At 48.5% G+C, this 22,328-nt stretch overlaps 2 protein-coding genes across 2 annotated transcripts in view; both read right to left on the reverse strand.

Moving 5' to 3' along the window:
* Positions 1–5,554: 5,554 nt before the first annotated feature.
* DIRAS3 (DIRAS family GTPase 3) lies at positions 5,555–7,084 on the reverse strand. The gene is made up of 2 exons (XM_065657018.1): positions 7,018–7,084; positions 5,555–6,359 (listed from the first exon to the last, which is right to left on the reverse strand). Exon 2 carries the CDS (start codon positions 6,288–6,290, stop codon positions 5,694–5,696), a length of 597 nt encoding a protein of 198 aa, XP_065513090.1. The 5' UTR covers positions 6,291–6,359; positions 7,018–7,084; the 3' UTR covers positions 5,555–5,693.
* Positions 7,085–13,527: 6,443 nt separating this feature from the next.
* The window catches only part of WLS (Wnt ligand secretion mediator), a 39,218-nt gene continuing 30,417 nt past the window's right edge, over positions 13,528–22,328 (reverse strand). Inside the window, exons 8-12 of the mRNA XM_065656697.1 lie at positions 21,677–21,740; positions 20,732–20,875; positions 19,003–19,086; positions 17,150–17,303; positions 13,528–16,501 (exon numbers count right to left, since the gene is read on the reverse strand). Coding sequence (XP_065512769.1) covers positions 16,392–16,501; positions 17,150–17,303; positions 19,003–19,086; positions 20,732–20,875; positions 21,677–21,740 — 556 coding nt within the window. The 3' untranslated portion in view covers positions 13,528–16,391. The remainder of the gene's footprint in view (positions 16,502–17,149; positions 17,304–19,002; positions 19,087–20,731; positions 20,876–21,676; positions 21,741–22,328) is intronic.

The following is a 22,328-nucleotide window of genomic DNA, read 5'->3' on the forward strand; positions in this document are numbered from 1 at the left end:
GGTACAAGAGACAGCGCAATGTAACTTACGGGGCAGCCATCCCTCATCGCCCCTCTGTGCAGGGCTCAGACCTGTGACCATGTTCCACATGCAAGAACAGTCCTCAGGCCATCCCTGCCCCGCTAACAGCAAACAATCCCTCCCGTGATGGTCCCTGCTCCTGGCCAGTGTTCCCTCCCGTGCTGCCAGCATCCGGCTCCATCCCAGCCAGCCTGGCACTGCGGTTTCTTGCATCCCCAGAGGAAAAAAGAAAAAAAAAATCAGTATCTTGGCCATTTTGTTGAATAGACTCTGCTAAAGGAGAAAGAACAGGAAACAAATATTGCAGTTCAGCTCTCCCAGCCAGCTCCAGTGCAGAACAGGGCAGTGGATTAACCCACGGGGAGATCTCCAGGGAGAGGGGACACCAGCACCCACGATGCTCAGGGAAGTGGGTTAGAGAGGTCCCTCAGTCCCTTCTGGCAGCAGAAAATGGATAAAGGGACAAGATGCACCAGCACCAGTGTCACTGGAGAAGAACCCAGAGCCCGGGCTCCTCTGGATTTGCTGCCTCTGCCTGTCTACCTGTGTCCTGAGGAGCCAGCCTCTGAAAATACTGTCTGAACCCTCTCTGTGCTTGTTTTCCCTCACTATTTCCCATGTATTTCTTCCACAAAAGAAGGAGTATCTCACTAAAATCCCCATCACCAGGCTGGTGGACTCAGCCTTCCCTGGAAAATGATGCCCAAAAGGAGCGTGTGTGATAAATGACCCTGTCCCATGAGAAAACCAGATTATTTTACATCATATGCGTTACAAGAGCAACTGGCACCATACCACAGACTGAAAATATACAGCAGCCAAAAATGGCCTGATGGGGCTGTAACCCAGGCGAGACCCTGGGCCATTCTAAGGCTGCTTTGAGCAGTAACGAGTGCAACAAAAAACATTAAACACCAAATATCCTTCTGTTACGCATGACTCACATTATGGACAAACACCAGCCGCACTTCAGCATCCTCTTTCTTGCATGTAAGGGCTATTTTTTCACCTAAAAAAAGGAACAGAACAAATCAATGCCTGGAATTATGCCTGTGGGAAAGAGTCATTTCTTACAGCCAATAGAAATATTTTCCATTTTCGAGCACATTCTGCCTCATCGTTCCAGATAATCAAGAAATCAGCCAATCGCCCCGTTCTGGCTTGGCCAGCCGGTAAAGCATCTGACAGCAGAAATAGCTGAAACAATTTGAGCACAGATGCCCCCCTATTTATTAATTTTCATCCCCTTCCCTTTTGCAGGCTTTACTTTGTGGAAGTGACATGTCAGGACTGCACAGGGACACTCCCTGTCGCACTACCACATTTCGCTAGGCTGCGATTAGTTTTAAGCCGTCTTTAGCGTTTCCATTAGCTCTTGGATGCTTTTGATGTACTTAATTTACGCCACAGAAACCGTAGAAGATGGCAGATGATGATTAAGATGCGCTATTACTCTTCTAGAGTGCACCATGTACCTTGTAGCTACGGACCACGCATATAAAGCAACACTGCTATTATTCAGAGCTGTTTGCTACGTTAATCCTGTGTCTGCTTTGCTCTGGCAAGAGGAATTAGAAAATAGAAGTATTCTGGCTGCTTGTTTTTAAAATACACATGTGGGTGGACACTCCACCTACTGCTCATGTTTTCTCTTGCAAGGCACAGAGAGCTGTTTGTGATTCTCCTCGCCGGTATTTTCTTTTGACACTGATTTGTTGGCCAGACTCAAGAAGGAAGCTGCCCCAAGCCAGTCAACAAGTGTTGCATGGAAACTGTAAGTATAACTGATTGAGAAATGTTTGAATTTCTGGACTGCAGAGAGGAAACCTTGGAACAGCTTTAAAATGAAAGGTGCCATAATATTTTTCCTCCAGCAAAGAAACAGAAGGCCTGCAGTGCTGTTATCTTTGTCCATTAAATCTGACACCTTCTAGTCTGAATACTGCTTAACACATCCTCCAGAATGAACCGCAATGCTGTTTCTGAAAAATATTTAACAGCTCTGCAGTAGCAGAAAGCAAGGATCTGATGATTCAGAGTAAAATTTGAGCCAAGCTTTAGATTCTGAACCACAGATTTAAGGAAAACCTGTCTTTATGCTCCACTCAGTCCACGTTGCTTCCAACTTAAAGCAGCTCATGGTTGAGAACCTCAAAGCCAGGATTAAATTAGTGCTGGAAATACATACCTGGTTGGCCAGAGCTTGGAATTGCCAGTCCTTGGTACCTCCTGAGACAGAGGGCAGGAGTAAACGCAGTGGCTTTGCCCGAAAAGTCTCAGCCTTCATCCAGGTCTCATGATTCATTCAGGATGTTGCACAGAGAATTTTTACCGTCGACTGCGTTCACCTCGTGATCCTGAAAAGACATCACGGAGGTGTTAACAGCAACTCAACAAGTTCTGTCAGTGTCTTCTGTGGCCTTGTCTCACCACATCTGAACTCGGGAAGAACGTTTCAGGAAAGCGGTGGGTTCTGGGATTGAATGAAATTTGTCTGAATGAGAAAAAAACAGAGAAAAACAACAAACTTGAGAAACAGCGAGTTACCACCCTGCCCGCCAGATGCGAACAGCGTGTCAAGGTGTCTCCAAGTTGAAGAGTTTACAGGATGCAGAAACAGCTCCATAAAAAAACCCACGTTGTCACCTGAATGTCTTTTATCAGAATATCTTATTTTAAAAAACAAACACAACAGATTCATTCACTTTTTTAAACTGCACTTATTCAAAAAAGGCCAAACCACTTACTTCCAACATATACTCCTTATACTACAAACTGCTTAAATCCTTAAAGAAAAGTCATTATTCCTTTAATTCAACAAAATGCTCCTACATGAGAAATACAACTTAAGCATGTGTGCAACAAACTCCTCAAACATCTGCACGAGACACGTCTTGCTTCAAGTAGGGTTTTAGCAAAAACTTACCCATCGGTCCCTAATGATGATGTATTTTCAGCTCTTCTCTCGTTAGTCTGAGGGCCGTAATTCCAGAGCTATGTTGTCACTCCAGAATAATGATGTTATCCCAAGGCCACTGGCTGTAGGAGCACAGGAGGGACGATGCCACCGTCTGTCCCCACACACAGACCCACCAGATCTGGGTTACGAGGAAGCTGATCCGAATAAAAGGTTTACAGAGGAACGTTCATTTAACACAACCACTGTTTCGTAAGGATTAATGAGCATCCCCAAGCAATATGGTATTTTTCACTCTTACTAACTATAGTCATTCTCTACATGGCTCCCTGGAAGACTCTGAAGATACTGAAATAGATTTCCCTTCTTATAAGAATGATGGATTGTACACACACAAAAGTCATACTAGTTCAGTCTGGCAACAAAGAAAATCACACAATTTATTCATACGGTTTTAACTTACAACACAATTGATCTCGTGCACCCAAAACACAGATTATTTCCACCCCAGCATCTCCATCACCCCTGTGGTCCCATGGGACCTCCTCTTGTTGAATGCGCCAGCGATTCTGCCTGGCACTGGAGGGACTGAGCCTCTTTTGTTCACATTAGTTGTTCCTCGTGCTCTGCCGGACCCCAGTTCTCGGTGATTTCCATACCACATCCATGGCAAACACCGCAGCGCTAATGACACGCTGCAGAACATCTCAGCTGGGTGAATAATCGCAGCTACACACCGCCCTGCCTTCGCACAGGCAGTGGGAGTTGCGGAGACGTTACTAGGTCTCCTGACATTTGAAAAAGGCTTAAATATAAAATGTCTTATAGGGGTTTCAAAGACTGGAGTGGAACCAAAATAGTCTTTGCAATAATAATTGCCAGATGCTAGAAATGACCCACAGAGCAGCATTTCATGACTGCTCGGGAATGAAAGAACAGAGGGCTCAAAACCCATGCACGGAGTTATGGAGGAAAACGCAAGAGTTATTGCCAAGCAAAGCCATCGTGGCTGTTTCAGTCAGCACCGAACACTCATGTATAACTTGCTTGGGTTTCTGAAATCATAACAAGCAAGATTTTCTGCTGGAACTGGGGCAAACATGGAGCCGACTGACCCCTTACGTGTGTGTGAGAACGGCCTGAGGAGGCTGGAAAAGTGGCTCACGGACAGAGAGGAGACAGTGGAGCGAGAGGAGACAGTGGAGCATCAGGAGCCAGCACTGACTGTAAGGATTGTTCAAATACGTGAGATATTAACACGGACACAAACTTCACAGCTTTCCGTATCAGTCTGCAACACACAAATAACAGTGCAAAGGCCCTTCTCTAGCATCTTATGTAGAAACCAGCAGTTATTAATAGGCACTAACGCTTGCAAACTAAGAAAGGGAATGTACTTTCCAGCATCTCCTGTTCCATATTTTGTTCAACAATAAAATCGCTTCACTAGAAAAGTGCTATAAAAAGCAGCATTCCCCTCTCCCATGTCTCTTGTGTCAAGACTGTGTTGCTGTGTAAAAATCAAACCTACAGTGCAACACTGAAGTCCTGACAGTCTTCTGCTGGTACTAATACATAAAGTACATTACAACATAGGCTGATAGCAAATACTTGCACTTATTTTCTTGAAATCTTTCTTGACCATGCACTGCAGATGAAGCTTATCATGCCAAAAAAACCCCCAAACAAAGTGTGAGGGAGACAAGAGACAGACTAAGCCCATGTGTCCAGTCTGTTCAGTTGTGCGAACTATCTGCTAAAAGTTTCCATCAGAGAGGAGTTTGCTTTAAACATGCAGCTTGCAGGTGTAGATTTTTCTTCTTGAAGCAGTGTTACCTGAACCGAGTTGTTTTAAGTCTCAAAACCCAGGTAACGTGGATGAAATAAGGGAAAAAAAATCTAGGAGAACTCCAGGCAAAAGTAGCTTCAGCCACACACAAAACCAGACTGACAGTTGAGAAAGAAAAGGTGAATTGCCAAGATAAGCAGCTCTGACATCACCTGGTACTTACAGCACCCTGCTCACCTTCCTGAAGGAGGCGGCTCATGGTTAAGGACACTGAGAATCACGCCTGGTTTGGAGCCAGAGCACGTGGACCCTCCGGCCTCAGGGAACAGGGGAAGTCAGAGTAGAGGGGGTAAAAAAGCAAACAGCCTGATTATATACAGGTATAGCTGGAATCACACACAGACGTCTCGGGAATTGCACAGCACACAGGAAAACTTAAATTCTACCATACAAAAACTGTGTCTTTGGTACGCAAGCCAGTCTGTCTGCCAAGAACGTAAGCACCTGAAACAACATCTGTGTTCATTTGCAGTGCAGATGCCCAGCTTTGTTAAAGATTTGCCCTGGTCAATAGATTCCTGAAAACAATTTTTGAAGTATACACATTATTATAGACATTTTGATTTCTTTCGAGCTAATAGGCTGGAAATACTTAAAAACCAGAATGTACTCACAGGAATGGAGATGTTTCTGACTGATATTTTTCTCTTCTGTAAACTTCTGGTATTAAAAACTTCCCGTCACATGTAATTGCTGACATTTAACATTTATTGTTTAAAAAAAATAAACATGCAGAAAGCCATTATCTTTAAAACCAACACATCAAATAATCCAGCAGAGATTTTCAGGAAAAGCAGCAGCCCTCTAAGGCACAGATTTCTCTGAAACCTCCAGCAGAAATGTATTTTCCGTGGGAGTCCCTGCTCCGATTACACCACGCACCGGTGCGAGCCCAGCCAAAGTCAATCACATAACAGAGCACTTGCTTTGCAGTTTATCTTTCTTTTTCTGCTGCTTGGATTTCTTCCCGTCCACCTGGAGACTGACCATCCTCCTCTTCTCCAGATTCAGGAGCTCCTGGAAGAGCTCCTGCACGTTGTAGTTCATCTTGGCTGACGTCTCCATAAAGGAGCACTTCCACTTGCTGGCTAACGCTTGCCCCTCGCTGGCATCCAGCTCCCTCTGCGTCTCGTCGCTTTTGTTACCCACCAACATGATGGGGATTTTCTGGATGTCCCCTTTAATCTGACAGATCTGGTCAAAGATGGGCTGAAGATCCTCCATGGACTGCCTGCTGGTGACAGAGTACACCAAGATGAAAGCGTGCCCTTTGGATATCGACAGCCGCTGCATGGCAGGGAACTGGTGGCTTCCCGTGGTGTCTGTGATCTGGAGGGTGCAGATGCTCTTGTCACAGCTGATCACCTGCCGGTACGTATCTTCGATCGTGGGGATATAGGTTTCCCTGAAAGTCCCCCTCACAAAACGGAGGACCAAGGAGCTTTTGCCAACCCCTGCTGCTCCGAACACAACCACCCTGTAGTCATTGCTTTGTTCAGGCATGCTTGCTGTGCTGCAAGCGAAGATTTTAACTGAAAGAGCCCGAGTTCTTCAAGTTTACGCAGCGCTGGCCTGTGGAGAAGGAGGAGGGAGGGGTGCAAAAGGAAAGAGAGGAGCAGGGAGAAAGGCAAAGAAATCGTTACACTATCTCAGTAATTTTACAGCACGTTATTGAAATAAGCATTTAAACAAGCCACTCCCCTTCCCATCCTTTTTTCTTGCCTTAAAGAGAAATAAACCACAATCCTCCTAAGACACACACCCCACGCGCAATTGAACGTTAGGAGAAGAGCAAACGCCTTCACCTGTAGCCATCCGCTCCCCTGGCTGGCGAGACAGGGCTGAAACCGCCTCCCGGCAGCAGGGAAACCGTGCCCGCCGCCCTCCGCTCCTCCTCCTGCCCCCGGAGCTCCCCGCTCCACACCTCGGGTGCTCTTGGGGCTGCTGGATCGCTCTCCATCCATCCATCCATCCATTTGTCCGTCCGTCCATCCATTCGTCTGTCCGTCCATCCATCCATCCGTCCGTCTGTCCATTCGTCCGTCCATCCATCCATTCGTCCATCCACCCACCCACCCACCCGCGGGCTCCCACCGGGCTGCCCCTCCCAGCCCCTGCCCCTCCTGCCTCGAAAGCAACATAAACCCCAACCTTCCCCTCCAAAAAAAAAAAAAAAAAAAAAAAAAAAAAAAAAAAAAAAATCCTCGTAAATAAATAAGCGATCAACAACCTGGATCTGGCGATAAAGCCCAGTTTGGGTGCTCCATTCCGTGCGCAAAGGGAGGCGTCTCTGTCCGTCCACGGCCCCCAGCGCCTGCCCCGGCCCCCCGGCCTGACAGCCCTTGCTGGCTCCCTCCCAGCCTGCGCACTCCCCGCTCACAGCCGGGAATTATTTTATTTCAAAACTTAAAAAACACGGGTCAGCTTTCCACCCCCACTGCCCTTAAAACCGGCAGGGGTGACCTGGGATCCCCTCCCCCGGAGAAGCCACCAAACCTTTGGGCCCTTAAGGTCCTCCGATTTGGCAAATAAAGAGTTACATCTCACAATCGCCAAGTTGCACTTCTCCTCGTTTACGAGGAATTTCCCCAAACGCCATCTCTCCGCACACCCTCTCCGAGGGCAGAGCCGGAGCCTGACAGGGGAAGGCGGACATGTCCCCGCTGCCACCCCTCCAGAACGGCCCGGGGACGAGAGAAGCGGGCCCGCGGCGGCCGCTCCCGCCGCCCCCCGGCTTCTCCTCACGCCCCTGCGGCCGAGCCGCCGGCATGGCGGGCAGCAGAGGGCGCCCCGCTGCCGCCCACGGCGCCGCAGCCCCGCCGAGGCCCAGCCCGCGCCCGCCCTCCCGCCCCAAGATGGCGGCCGGCCCTCAGCGGGAGAGCTGAGGAGCGATGGCCCCCGGGCTGCCAGGCGGACCCCAAACCTGCTTCCCCAGAGCCTCCCACCGGCCCCATGCACCCCGCTGCACCCAGAGAGGGGCTACACTGACCTCAGGGACTGAGCCTGGCTCATTAGTTAGCTGTTTAATGTAGACAATTACCAGCTGGTGATGGCAAACCGCCCCAGCAGCCCCGCAGCGCGCGTCTGCCTGTGCCGGGCGCGCTGGCAGGGGTCGGCTCTCCTCCCCAGCTCCTGGCCCCAGAGGCTGGGAGGGCTTGAGGGCACCAGCCTGGGAGCAGAGGTTCAACGTTTGTCAGGTTGACAAGCGCCATTTGTTCAGCCCCGATCGTCGGGACAGCCCATCTTAGCTTGTACTAACAGCAACATCTCCCACCGTGACCATTAAAACCATCCCCGTGTCTGACTGTGACCAGGATGATGCGTTGCCCGGATGAGAATTCTCCTAATTTTTTCTCTAGAATGCTGTGGGTTTTTTTTCTGAGTGCGAACTCCATCTTGGACCAGAGCTTCCACTTTTCACGGTGAGGGCGGTGAGGGCCTGGCCCAGGTTCCCAGAGAGGTGGTGGCTGAACCATCCCTGGAGACATCCCAGGCCAGGCTGGACGGGGCTCTGAGCAACCTGAGCTGGTGCAGGTGTCCCTGCCCGTGGCAGGAACCCTTTTGCAAAGATTCACACTTTTCTTATTATTAAACCACAGCAGGACAAACTCTGCAGCTGAAGCGACCGGTACACCCGCCTGAGGACCTCCCTGTGCCACCAGCCTCAGGAGGGGACGGTCCAGAGCTTTTCCCCCCTTCACAGAAGTTGTAACTGAAAACATGGTTAAAGACCATCAAGTAGATGTTTCCCCCGATTCTGTGGGCTACAGGCCCTGACTTAGGGAATAACAGCTCTAAAAGGGGCAAATAAAATACTTCTGAAAGTCTACAGGGACATGGTTCTCCTCAGCATCTCCTGCAGACCACCTGGCCTCCTGTCCACCCCAACCACACACTTCTGCATGTCCCTTTGGTGGCACATCTTGGACAGCAAGCTTGTCCGCCCTGTCCCCTGCTCCTCCTGCGCTCCCCGTGCAGACCGGCGGCGACCGTCTCTTTCACAGCCTAAGCTCTCGAAGAAATAATTGCTTGTCCCAACACACGGTGCTTAATAACCCCTGGTTTCCAAAGCCATAATTACATCCTAGTCGCAGAAGGGCGATGCCGCTGCTTGCGGTCTGGGATGAGTACGCAAGGTTCTGGCTGGGGCACGCTCAAGTCTGTAAACTGAAGAGTTAAATCTCTTTTGGGGATGTTTGTCACAGGCCTTCCTGGGGATCTTGGAGCCGGAGGAATGAAGGATCACTCCCTTGTGGGACATTGCTCTGCCGCAGTGACACTAACGGATCCAGAACACCCGGGAGCAGCCGTAAAAGCCAAGTGGAGGAGGTTAAGGTAGCCTGGATTTGAATCCTGCTGATGACTTAGAGAGTAATTAAATGAATACGGTAACTGAAAGAGGAAAGACACATGTAGCCTATAACTTTTAATGCAATTGCATTCCCAGTATAAAAGCTCTATAAATCTGCTTACACTTGTACAGGAGCTGGAGAGCAATGTGCTTCTAGGTAGCCTCGGACAAATCCTGGAACAGAGGGAGTATGTCCAAAGAGGAGAAAATGTTGACAAAAGCATGATTTTCATTGCTAAAGCTAGTTTTCCCCTATCCCAAAATCCAGTTTCTGCAAGTCTCCAATACACCTGACCTGCTGGGTTGCTCAGAGCCCCGTCCAGCCCGGCCTGGGGTGTCCCCAGGGGTGGGACATCCACCACCTCTCTTCTCCTGCAGAAACATGTTGGTGTCAGCTTGCCCTTTTCTCAAGGCTTCTGAATAGTTTTCATTCTTCCTGATGCTGGAGGAAGCTTTTGCCCACACCAGTACCTGCCTTACTGGACACGAGTCCATCTTTGTGCTGAGCAGTGACTCGGGCAGAGCAGATGTGACTTTGCTTGAGGAGGTGGTTTGTTCCATCACACCTTCCCCGTCAGCGCAGTGGCAGCTGCGATCCCCCCAGTGCTGCTGGAAAACTAAAGAATAACTGAGAATCTGCAGATAAGACAGAGACACGTTGGTACTGCTGCTAATTAGCCACCCACAGCAGGTCCCGTGTCACCATCAGAGTGGCATTTGATGGGTCCAGAATCCGTCAGCGCAGGCATGTCCTTGTGTCAGGCTCTGATACTGCTCCTCGTGTATTAGTAGGCGAATTTCTGACAGCTGAAGACAATGCTTCCCTTTCTGGGTAGTCTCTCCTTGCTTTGAAGAAAAAACAAACAAACTGGAAGGCTTCTGATGGTGAAGGGCAGAAGTTTTCTGCCTGTTTCTCCTGCCCTGTTTGCCCTCGTTGTGCTTCCTCATGTTCCTGCTGTCACGTCTCTGCCCACCGCGCATTTTTAACCTACTAAAAATGAATGCATTTCATGAACCATTTATGCCTGGGGTCACCTCTGGATCATATACAACCTGGTCACATCCTGACTTCTGGTGGCCCCGGTTCTTTCCCACTGCACAAGGACACTTGGGTAGAAACCCCCTGGCTGTCCCACCCCCAGCATCACAGCATCTGTTCCCAAACCTGCATCTGCTGCAGCGATATCGCTCCCATTTGTGTTTCCAACTTCGTAAAGCGCTTAAGCAATTTCGATCTGTAGCCAAACCTCCCTGTGGCAGGTACAGCAGCACCTAAAGCGTTAGTGAGCACTTGCGGACGGAACATTTCTCAGTCCTTCCCCAAGCTTATTTCTCCAAAACCATTTCTGTTTTTTTCAGGTTATCGTTTCTTATTTCTCTGATGCTGCCTCACCGACTCCATGGTATTCTCCCATCTATTTTGAAGTGCTTCTATCCTTACCGAGCAGCCTTGTAACGCCTGTCTCCAATCCCAGGCTGAAAAAAAAAAAAAAGGATCTTTGGACCTGTTTCATACAGCTCTGGATTTTTTTGTCCAACACAAAAAGCCCAGAGGATTTTCTCAAGGAGCTTCAATCTTAACATGAAGCCCTGTCAAGTCCTGTCATCATTCACTGCGTTATTTACCAGGGGAAAATGAAAGCAGATGCTCAGCTACCGGGCCAGCTGTTTCAGATGCAGAAGCGAGTTATCTCCAAGTCAGCTGCCCATAAGGATCAGGGCTCATTCTCAGCTCAGCTGCACAGCCTGTAAGCAGAACACTCAACTTTCGCAAGGTACTCAGAAACACCAAAAATAACGGGAACGATAACTGAGACCAGGAAGGCGCCCAGTTGCTCTGAGCTGCTTTGAAAGCTCCTGTCTGAAATAATAATGACATACTGCTACTAAAAATAATGAAGAAAATTAAAACAGGAGAATAAACCACATCTCTCTAACAGCACATTAAGCAACATTGCTTCATGCTTAATACAAAGGGACAGAAATAAGTTCTAATAAACTGTACTTCTTTTACATAGGAGATTAATGCTGTAATCGCAGCTGCTGATCGCAACTATGCAAAGAGCTGATGCTATCCGGGAGATTTTATCCCGTTGTTCATTAATCATGTGAAGCCCAGTAATCCCAATTAACAGTGGTGAAGGCAAGACCTGCCAGTGGGACCTGAACCAGCGACTCATGGAAATGCCTCAGCGACGTGTCCCCGAGTGACGGCAGCGAACGGAGGGTCCCAGAGCAGATGCCATCGCAGCCGGGCCGAGCAGAGGATTTTCCTCTTACCCTTGTCAGAGATGGAGAGGCAGAAGGTGCCAACAGCTACAGCCATGACGAGGTCTTGTATTTTATTTAAAACTCTGGATCTAAAGCCTGAAATTTGTATTGATTTCCTATAATACTCTCTGACAAGGGAAAAACTGAAAGAGCTATTGGCTTTTGTGTGGTGTAATGTCAGGTGCTAAGTGGGAAAGCAGACCCGTGACAAGGCCTTGTGCCAGGCACAGGGCAAAAGCCTTCCAAAAATAAATCTGTCGCTGTTATTCCTTATTTTACCCCAATAAAAATGTACCGACTGTGTCTCATCTTTCAGAGCAGGCGTGACAGTCATTTATAATAAGAACGGGAGCGGATGTGAGCCGCAGTCCCCAGCTCTGTACATCTCATCTCCTACGGTTCAGTCTCCTGCAATTCTTTCCCCAGCGATACAGCCAATGCTTTATTTTCATCATAATGAAATCCCACACAATAGCCTTAAGCTACAGGATTTGTAGTGGGAGACGGGAACTTGTTTCAGTGTCCCACAAAATATTAATTATCTGGGGACTGCTGGGAGCGGATTGAAAAGGACAAGGAGAAAACACCAGCACCTCCATCTCACCAGTGTTCATCAGCACCATTGGAGACTGGGGACAGTCTCAGATCACCGCTGGGAGATCAAAGCCCGTCACAAGTAGCTTCTTCCATTTTTAAGCTGGGAAACATGAGCCAGGTCCATCCCGCAAGCCTTGCTGCCGGAGCCTGTGGCCAGCAGGCACAGAATCATGGAACAATTTGTGTTGCAGCTCCCCCAGTGCCCCCCCTGCCATGAGCAGGGACATCTGCACCAGCTCAGGTTGCTCAGAGCCCCGTCCAGCCTGGCCTGGGATGTCTCCAGGGATGGTTCAGCCACCACCTCTCTGGCCAACCTGGGCCGGGCTCTCACTACCCTCAGGGCCAACAATTCCTTCCTCATGTCCAGCCTGAATCTCCCCCCTTCAGTTTTAAACCATCACCCCTTGTCATGCATGTGGCGAGACGCAGCCACCTGACTTGCCATCATTTTTGTCACCCTTCCCTGAGCCTGTCCCAGAGCTAACGTACCCTGCCAGCAGGATGGGCATCCCCAGTACCTCCCCGAACATCGCTACAGAATCACAGCACAGACTTCTTGTGGCAGCTCCTTGCTTTGCTCTTCAGTCACAAATCAGCATCAGAGAGAAAAAAAAAAAAAAAAAAAAAAAAAAAGACTCTGGTCCCAGACTTCTGAGAAAATGCAGAAAGTGGTCCAATGAGAAAAACTTTTCCAACCAAAGACCCTTTGCTGACCTCAAAATTGTGGTCCCCAGCTCACCCACAGAAGTCTATTATAACCCATTTCCCTTCTCCTGCTGAAGTCGGCAGCTCGTGGCAACACCAAACAGCCTTTTAAAGAAAGCCCCAGGTTTTTCCCATTCCTCTCCAGTTCTTGCCATGTCCCTGCCCAATGGCGCAGACCCACAAAGCTCCTGGGACAGCTCTGATGCTGGGCAGCAACTTGGAGGTAATAGGAACTTCTGCACATCAGCAAATTTCACACATTTTTAGAAGTGAGGAATTTATTTTGTGTTTTAATGTCCGAAAGCCATGTTCTGTGGCAGCAGAGGGCAGCCAAGCCCTGCCAGGGCAGAGCTCTCCCCAGCCAGCAAAAAGCCAGAACAAGTAACCTAGGAGGAGAAACTGTGTGGGAGGGTGGCAGTGTTTTAGAGTTATTTAAAATTCATGAATTTGCTCTTTTGAAATTCGTTAGATCCAGAAAGTGCTGTACTGCTTCTAGTTCATCTTCAAGCAGCCCCAGTTCCTTGCTGGGGCAGAGAAGCTGCAGCAGAAATGGAGCTGCAGGCTCTGCCTAAAACTCGGCAGCCCGGTTCCCCCCACCTCTCATGTGCCATTGTATCAAGGCAGCCCCTATTGCAATGGGAACTTCAAGCTGTCGGTATCAAAGTTAATCTATTGTCATCAAATTTTCAATCATTTTCCTCAGCAACAAGTTGTGCAACTTGCAACCACCCAAAGTAAAAGACCAAATAAAAGCAAACGAGATCACAGCACAAGAGCTACGATTCCTTGGTCAGTGAAGCAGGCCGACCACAAATCCACAATATTGTATATTTTATTTAAATTAACAAAACTACACATTTTCCAGGTTGCTTAAAGCATTCTGTAAAAACTGAACTCAACCTAAACAAAAAAAGGATATAGCTTAATAAGACCCAGGAACTATTTCTCAGACATATGAGTAGGGCTTAGGAATTAAGAAATAAAAAAACACACGCGCGCACGCACACATACATGTGTCCCGTAAACAAATGGTTAGTTTTGACACAAAATTTGGTTTTAAAGCTGCAATTCCCCATTTGTAAGGAGCCTTTACAAAACGCAACGCTATACTAAGCTGTAAAAGAAACCACGGACACATCTATCGGAACAACATAAATATCACGTAAGAGCCCAATGTAAAAAGCACGTTGAAGTTGCAAAGTCGAGCACTCAGCCAGGAACATGCTGGTGTTATGATGATGTGCATTAATTTAATTCACTTTGTAATGGAACAACTACTACGAGTAGAACACTGCTTTACCTACTAGTATTTGTTTTCCTTATGTTAACTGCTTACAAGTTACATTTTGCCATCCATGTTGAAGGTGCAGTCCCAGCACTTAATCCACATAAGTGTGCACACTCCTTTTTATCATTTTGCTTTTTTTTTTTTTTCCCTTTTAAACTACATTTCCTTTCGGTAGAGAGGCATCATCATCCCACTTTACGAAAAACAAAACCACCACAAAAAAACCCCAAAAACCAAAACCCCCAACTTATAAAAAATTATTAGTCTTCCAGTTCAAGTATCCAAAAATCACCCCAAGCCAACTCCTTGAGTGGTGCTCAGCACTTTTTCTGTGCCACAGGGACTTTGCATGCTCAGACACAGCAGCACACGAGGGACATCGCTGGGAGCGATGCGTTCAGCATTCCTCGGCTCCGAAACCGCATCCCAGCTGAGATGCTGCCAGGGGAGCTGGGGCTCCCAGCGGGGCTGAACAGAACAATATTTTCTTTTAATAGTAGCTCCAATTAAAAACACAACACCCCAATCAGAGACCCATTCGGTGGAGCACAAATTGGGGTTCCCAGCAACCAAAAGGACTCATGATTATCTATGGGGAAGGAAAAGCGAGAGGCAAAGCAAGTTGGTGCTGGATTTGGTTACTACCGTGGCTGCGGTGGCGCCGGGGGCGGCTGGAGCTGAGCGGAGCTGCAGCCCGTGCACAGCGCGGGCTGGATGTGCAGGGTGTGCGGGGCAGCACCGGGGACGAGCTGCTTGCTGGGAGGGGAATCGCGACGGACCAGCACCTCCCGGTGCAAACCGGAGCCCAAACTCACTCGCGAACCAGAACGTGACGGTAAAGCCAGCACGCAATGGGCTTTAATTGCGTGTCACAATCCATACATTGGCTAGAGATGGACTAAGGTTTCACAGGTGAACTCACTTCTGATATTTCCCAATTATACTTCCATTTTGCGGCCTTAGTACTCTACAAACTGATGTGTAACTTCAGAAGTTTTAAGAATCCAAGGACATCGTGTTCTCTTTCCCCAGATGGTGTTTCTACTGGTACCCATGACGCCTGTCAGCAGCTTGGGAAGCCACCCCTCTTCCCTCATCTCTCACCCCTCTGCAACAGACACCAGTAGCACATTCTTATCTTTTAAGGACTAAACTGGGAGGTTGAGTTATGTGTTACGGGCAGTTAACACAGACATTTAGTAGTGCCAGATGATGAGGCGCTCTGGGTCCTCCAGGTTTCCCCTGGGCAGCAAAGACCCTTCTGGCCACGCTTCATTAACACTTCTCTTAACTGGTCCCCAGCATGGTCCAGTTTACGCCTCCATCCCATATCAGTTCCCACTCCCCTCATGCTGCCAACAGTCTCACAGCGTGGGGGTGAGCAACCTCACTGTCTGCTTTTGCTCCAAAAAGCAAATATCCAAGTCGGTGCCGGGACAAGCGGATGTTTTCAAGCCCGATAATCCCTGGAAGGATCCAGCTCTGCCAAGCATTCCCCATCCCGGCAGCGCGAGGAGGAGTGGGACTGCCTGGGCAGCGAGAACACACCGTCCCTCCCGCGGCCTTCCTGCTCTCCCCATGGCACATGAGCAGCGTGCAAATGAATGAGCCGCAACAAAAAGGTCAGACGGAGTAAGACAAGAGGGAGAGGAAGCCAAAGAGGCTGAGAATAGGCAGGATCTGGCTGCGGCACTGCTGGGACCTCGGGACAGGAGCCTCCCTTTCTCCCGCAGCTCGGCTCAGGCATCCAGTTTTTTATTCCCCTGCATTTAACAAACAGCTGTAAAACACACTGAGAAAGCACATTGCTGCTTCTACTAAAATCTTATATATTACAAACAGTCTACTCTCTTCCCCAGTTGTGCTTCATTCAAGTGACAGAGGTTTGCTGCAGGGCTGTACTAAAGACCTCAAACAAGGTTCAACACAATTATAGATGGCAGAATTGAATGATTTTACAACGAGGCTTTAGTTCCCATCTTAACCCATACCTTGCTTAAAGCTGCACACAAGAAGACGTGAAGTACTGAATATGTGCTCATGGACTGAGCTTCTTGCACCGCCTTCATGCACAGGCGCATGGCAGCCAAAGAAAAACTGCCCTGCGCCAGCTCTGGCTCCTCCTGACCTCCCAACGGGCGACTTTGCAACCTTAGTGCTTTTTTCTAGCGGGTTTTTACGTGCTCGAGTGTAACACAATATACATATCCCTCCCCCCAGGAATAACTACACCGTATTAAAGAGTTTACAAACGTTCTGCTCGGCATCACCGCTCCGTGACAATACTCGGGGTGCTGGAGGAGCAGGTGCGGTTGGCGAGGTCTCCTCCTGGGGAGCCTCGTGCTGTCCCCGCTGTCACCCCGCGCCGGGTCCCGGCTGAGCCGCCTCCGCGTCACTCCTGAGCCTCCTTGCGAGCCAGCTTGTAGACCTCGGTGGGGCCGTCCGCGTGGGTGATGGTGGTGGTCAGCTGGAGCTCTTCCCCGCTGCTGACTCCCAGGTCACCTGAGAAGCAAAAGTGACTTCGTCAGCCTGGGCTCACAATAGAATATTTGACAGTTAGAAAGCAAAAGATCAGTTTTATTCCCTCCAGGCTTTCAGGAGCTACCCAAGCTATGGAACACACAACATTCCTATGAATGCTTTACTTTAAAGTTATTTAAATCCAAACATATTGGCAAAGGATGAATTCTGTGCTACTGAAGGCTATGGATAAAGGAATCCAACAGCACTGCCATTCTCCATTTGCCCAGATTTCTATTGTTTTCTTTCCTTGTCTCTCCATTCGAACTACACACTTACAGCTGGGCACTGCTAAGAACTACGAAAAACACCTAGAAGGTTTAACACACCTTGGCTAAATCCTCAAAGCTGTCTTAACCTAGTCACTAATTTAAATGTCTGCTAAGAAAAACAAGCCACCCTTGGCATAACATTTTAAGGTTCTGAGCAACCTGAGCTGGTGAAGATGTCCCTGCTCACGGCAGGGGTTGGACTGGGTGAACTGGGAAGGTCCTTCCAACCCAAACTGTTCTGTGATTCTATGAACACACAATTTGGTGCAAAAAAAAAAAAAAAAAATGCACAAAAGGTATCACACACTTTATACCACTTTCTTCCATGACAGCCTCCAGCTCATTTCGAGGCATTTACCATTCGACTGGTCTTCCCCATAATTCTTGTGCGACGGTGCGTACAGGAACATCAGGGCGAAGACGTAGAGGTTCCACATGCCATAGATGCCGGTGAAGAAGGCGCTGTTCACCTGGATCGTGATGTCCCCCCACTTCCAGTGGCCCTCGGTCACCTGCCCAGGAGAAAGCAGACACGCACAGGCCGGTCAGCAAGACCAAATTCTGTAAAAATACAGAAGTCACCCCCCAAAGCACTGACTTAGAGTAAATCAATAAGAACAGCATCAATTCAACAGGATTGAGTAAATGGAGAACAACAGATTCAGTGATGCGGTGAAGTGAGGCGAGGATTCTCCTCTTCAGTCTCCATCTGCAGGAGAAAAATGGTCCTTACAAAATGATTGCACCAGGATTTCTTTAACTTTGATTTATCATTCTTAAACGTGACAAAATCTCTCATCTTGTGTGATGTATCACTGCCGTAACTGATGTGTTCAGCAAAGATTGCCACATCAAGGGCAGTACCTAGGAGACAACTAGTTACATCTGAAAACATCAGACTTCTATAAATAGAGCTTTTATGCAAGGAAAACCAGCATGAATAACGCGAGGAGATCATGTGCTGAATACCTGCTTGCTGCTTCCACCTTACGAGAGGGGCTGAGGCTGACAGCAGCAGCCTCAGGCATGCAGAGATTTGTCAAGGTTTGCGAAAATATCATCAATATTAATATTACTTGAAGACAGCAGACAGGTCGCACTGAAATGCTGGCTTTCCATTAAAGAAAAAGACATAAAGAGGAAAGACAAAAGCTAAACTAGCTTATAAGGAATAGGTGAACATGATGATTTGCTTTACGCCCATACACAGCGATGGTCATTTAATGGCCAGTGATGAAATGAATTGCGAGTGACATTCCTCAAACCAGCACTTCAGTCTAACAGATTTTTAAGAGCAAAATCATCTGCTGCTGCATTTTGCATTGGGACCCAGCATGTACCCCAAAGCATAAGTGGTGCAGTGAGGGACAAATGCTCCTGCACCCAAAATTCGGTAATATTGGACATGCGAGGCTGCACCCAGGGCTCTCCCAAAGCTATGAGCTGCCTCTGCTTAGGAACAACCAGAAATGACACCTTGGAGACAGACGCAATCTGAAAAGTCACTTGGAGTAACATCCGAGCACATTTAAATAGCGATATGAGCTCATTTGTACAGAGATTGCATCAGGGCTCACAATAAGTAGGTACAGAGGCTGTTGGAAACAGCAGGATTGCAAAGTCAGCCCAGGGAGGATTGAATTCTGTTGTTTCTCTGCGGGCAGATAAAGCCACCAGATTTCTTCAATGCGAACAGAACATTTTCCTCTCGCTGAGTTCTCAGAAATGACTAAAGTGTGTTGGCTGATATTTCAAACAGCAGAGCCCCAAACCTCACCCTGAGCCAAAGGCCTTTGTCGAGGCTTCAGCCTGAGCAATTTGATGGCAGTGCTTCAAGTAAATGAAAACAACTTCTTGAAAAGCAACTTATCTGCTTATAATGGGCATGTCTTATCTGAACAGCAAGATGTCAGTGTGAGGGAACTGGAGGCTGATGTTCTCAGAGGGAGCTCAGTCCCATCAAATGGCCTCGAGTTGTGCCAGGGGAGGTTGAGGTTGGGTCTGGGGAACAATTTCTTCCCCAAAGGGCTGTGGGGCATTGGAACAGGCTGCCCAGGGCAGTGCTGGAGTCACCATCCCTGGAGGGGTTGGACAGACGGAGATGAGGTTCTCAGGACATGGGGCAGTGACTGTGTGAGGTTATTGGTTGGACTCCATGATCTTGAGGGTCTTTTCCAACCAAAATGATTCTATGATTCTATGATCACTCACCTGGCTGACGATGAAGAAGATGACGGTCATCGCCGCACAAGCCAGGGTGATGAGCATCAGGAACTTGAACCTAAAAATCAGCCCCTGTTTAGACAGAAATGTCACTGGTCACACCAACAGAATCCACAAAACCCATTTGTTTTCTAGCATATACAGGACACAAGTATAAAAACAAAATTAAAGAAAAAAAAAAAAGAGCAAAGGAAAAAAAGGGTCCAACCCACGAAACCCCAAAGCAAAACAACCTCCACCCACTCCTGCCCCGTGTCTGCGACAGCCCATATTCTCCGCTCCCCACACATCTGCGTCTCTCCGGGATGCTGCAGCGGGGTGGGCACATCCAGACAGCTCTGCCTTTCCATTGCATCTGCTTTTGGGACCGATTTACCACCAGATAACACGGCAGAGGAGGCAGGTCAGTGTCAGCCGTGGGTTCCAGCCTGATTGCTCACAGCTGTTGTAAACCCACCATCTGTGAGGCTGGCGGGGCTGAGCAGGACGAGCCGGCGCGTCCACAGAGCGGGCACCGGGACCAGCCTCATCCTCACCTCCTCGCTCTGCCCACAAAACGCAGCCATTCCCAGCGCTCATCAAAATCACGCTGGCTATTACTGAAAAATGTACGTTATAAAACAAACTATAGCTCAAGCTCCCTTGGCTGGGAATCTGACTGCATACCATACTTGCTTTCACTAGTTTTACATTTTTTACTTACAAATCCTTTTCGGTTTGTTTTGTTTTGTGTGTGTTGGGTTTTTTTAACCTGTTTCTGGAACTTTGGTGGAAATGTCAGTGTCTGCGTAATGACTGTGCCACACTGCGACAACAAATGACTATTAATTTAACTCTTCCAGACCAGATTCACGCTTGCCAGATGTTTGCGCGAAGAGCACGGCCCCAGCAGCTCTACAATATGAGCTGAAGTCCTGTGCCTGTTGCTAAAGTGAAATGTGGAAAAAATTGCTCAATATCTTGTTCACATTCTCTCAAGTCTGATTTTCTAGTTTTTTTATGTGCGTTCCTGATGGGTGATAATGCACTTGTTTAAATCAGAAGTGACCATCACTTAACAGAACAACATTAGCAACAAATATTTACACATCCATGGAAACAACACTTGAAGCGAGCTCCAATGTTTTGCAGCAGTTAAAGACAATTAGGACAGAAACAAGATTAAAAAAATCATAGGCTAAAAATGGGGATAATGGGCTGAACATGTCGCATTTTGATCCTAGCAGGACGGTTTCCCTCTTGCAACTTGGTTAAGAAGAGACAACCCCATAAATCTGAATTCACACCATGGAAAAACAGGGTGGTTTTAGGAACACTTTCCATTAGACACAATCGTTAATAAGGAGAAACAGAGGCACAGGGAAGTGATGGGCTTATACCCCCATAGTAATTTAAATGGTAGTTTGGCCAATTTTCTTCTATCCTCCAATACTGTTCAGTAAGCTGGGAGACAGCAACTACTGATCAGAAAGGAGGGGTTCCTTATATACCCTCCTGACAGTTTAAAATACTTCAGAGGGACTAAAAACCCAATAAAGAAGAAACTTCATGACAGTCAAATAAAAAATCTTGAGGGGATTTGAGCAACACAAGAAAGCCAATAAAGATCAGATCTCCCAATTCAGGACCACATGGATAGAGAAGGTCTCAATATAGACTTTAAGGTCAAAAATGCATTTTAAAAATACAGAATCTGTGCAATGAGGAGGGACATTACCTCGTAATGAAGGCGGCGAGCCTTGCTCATGGCTGGGAGGCTTGACTGCTTCCCACTGATGTTTCTGAACACTTGGAAGACCATAAAACACAGGAAGAGAAAATAGAGACACAAGCAGATTCCCGCGACGATAATAAAGGCCATCTGGGCAGCGCAGGTTAAGAAAAAATGGTATGAGCTAAACAGAAATAACAGCAAACATTATTCAGGCAATTCACATATTTTAATATTGTCTTAAAGATCATAATTAAACTTGTAGCAGGCAGCGATCGCTCAGGACAGCAGCCTGCCCGCGAGCGAGCGAGGACACGGGCTCCGATGTCCCCAGCGCTCGGTGCGGCACTGAGGAGGGACAACCCACCGAAATGCCTGCCCCTCCGAAACCTGCTGGGATTTGGGAAGCCATCGCCAACCAGCACGGGCTCCAGGGAGGCTCCTGCACCCGAGCTGGATGCTGCCAAAGGGGAAATAATCGCATTAGCTTATCTCAGCCCAGTAATCCCAATTAGCGGCAGTGAAAGCAAGACCTGCCAGCAGGACCTGAACCAGCAATTCATGGAAACGCCTCAGCAATGCGAACGGAGGGTCCCAGAGCAGATGCCATCGCAGCTGGGGCCGAGGGAGAAAGTTAAGTGGGTGCTGCTGGGACAGCACAGCCTCTGGGGTTACAGTGATGGCACCCAGGACCTAAATCCCTCGTGCTTTCCCCCAGATCTCAAACGCCTTGTGCAGAGGTTCAGTTCTCCAGTGACTTCCCAAGCACAGTCCCCAGAGGTCCCCAGCTCCAAACTGCCAGGGCTGCTTCTTCCAAATGACACCAGCATCTCCCGCAGCGCCTGAGCGCCCCTCACAGCCCCCGTCTACCCAAAGCAGGAGGGCTCCCCACACCCCCCAGGTGTCTGCCAGGAGAAGACGCCTCCTGCCCGGAGTTGTGCGGAAGGATACAGCCAGCTCTGTGCCCACTTCGGTGGTCCAGATACTGTAGAAGGGGTTCTTCAGCTGCACCCCCCTGCAAAGAGGAGAGAAAACACCCAGCTGCACAGAAGCCAAGGGGCTCAGAGAATCTCAGGACAGTTTGTGTTGCAGGGCCCTTCCCAGCTCCCCCAGTGCCCCCCCTGCCACGAGCAGGGACATCTGCACCAGCTCAGGTTGCTCAGAGCCCCGTCCAGCCTGGCCTGAGATGTCTCCAGGGATGGTTCAGCCACCACCTCTCTGGGAACCTGGGCCAGGCTCTCACCACCCTCAGGGCCAACAATTCCTTCCTCATGTCCAGCCTGAATCTCCCTCCTTTAGTTTCAAACCATCACCCCTTGTCCTATCCCAACAGGCCCTGCTCAAAAGTCTGTCCCCATCTTTCTTATCAGCCCCTTCTAAGTATGGAAAGGCTGCAGTAAGAGAGCCCCACATCCGCTCTGCAGCCTAGGAAGAGCTGCTTTCCCATTCAGGCAAGGAGGAGACAAGGTGGGACATGTTTATTTACAGCCCTATGAGACAAGATGCTGCTGTGAGATGCTCCAGGGCACTGAGAGGAGCTTTTTCTCGCTTCACGAGATGGGGCATCCAGCCATGGGGGTTAAGCTGCTGGTCCCCATGGTGG

The sequence above is a fragment of the Caloenas nicobarica genome, chromosome Z (assembly GCF_036013445.1).
Source record: "Caloenas nicobarica isolate bCalNic1 chromosome Z, bCalNic1.hap1, whole genome shotgun sequence".
Lineage (NCBI taxonomy): Eukaryota > Metazoa > Chordata > Aves > Columbiformes > Columbidae > Caloenas > Caloenas nicobarica.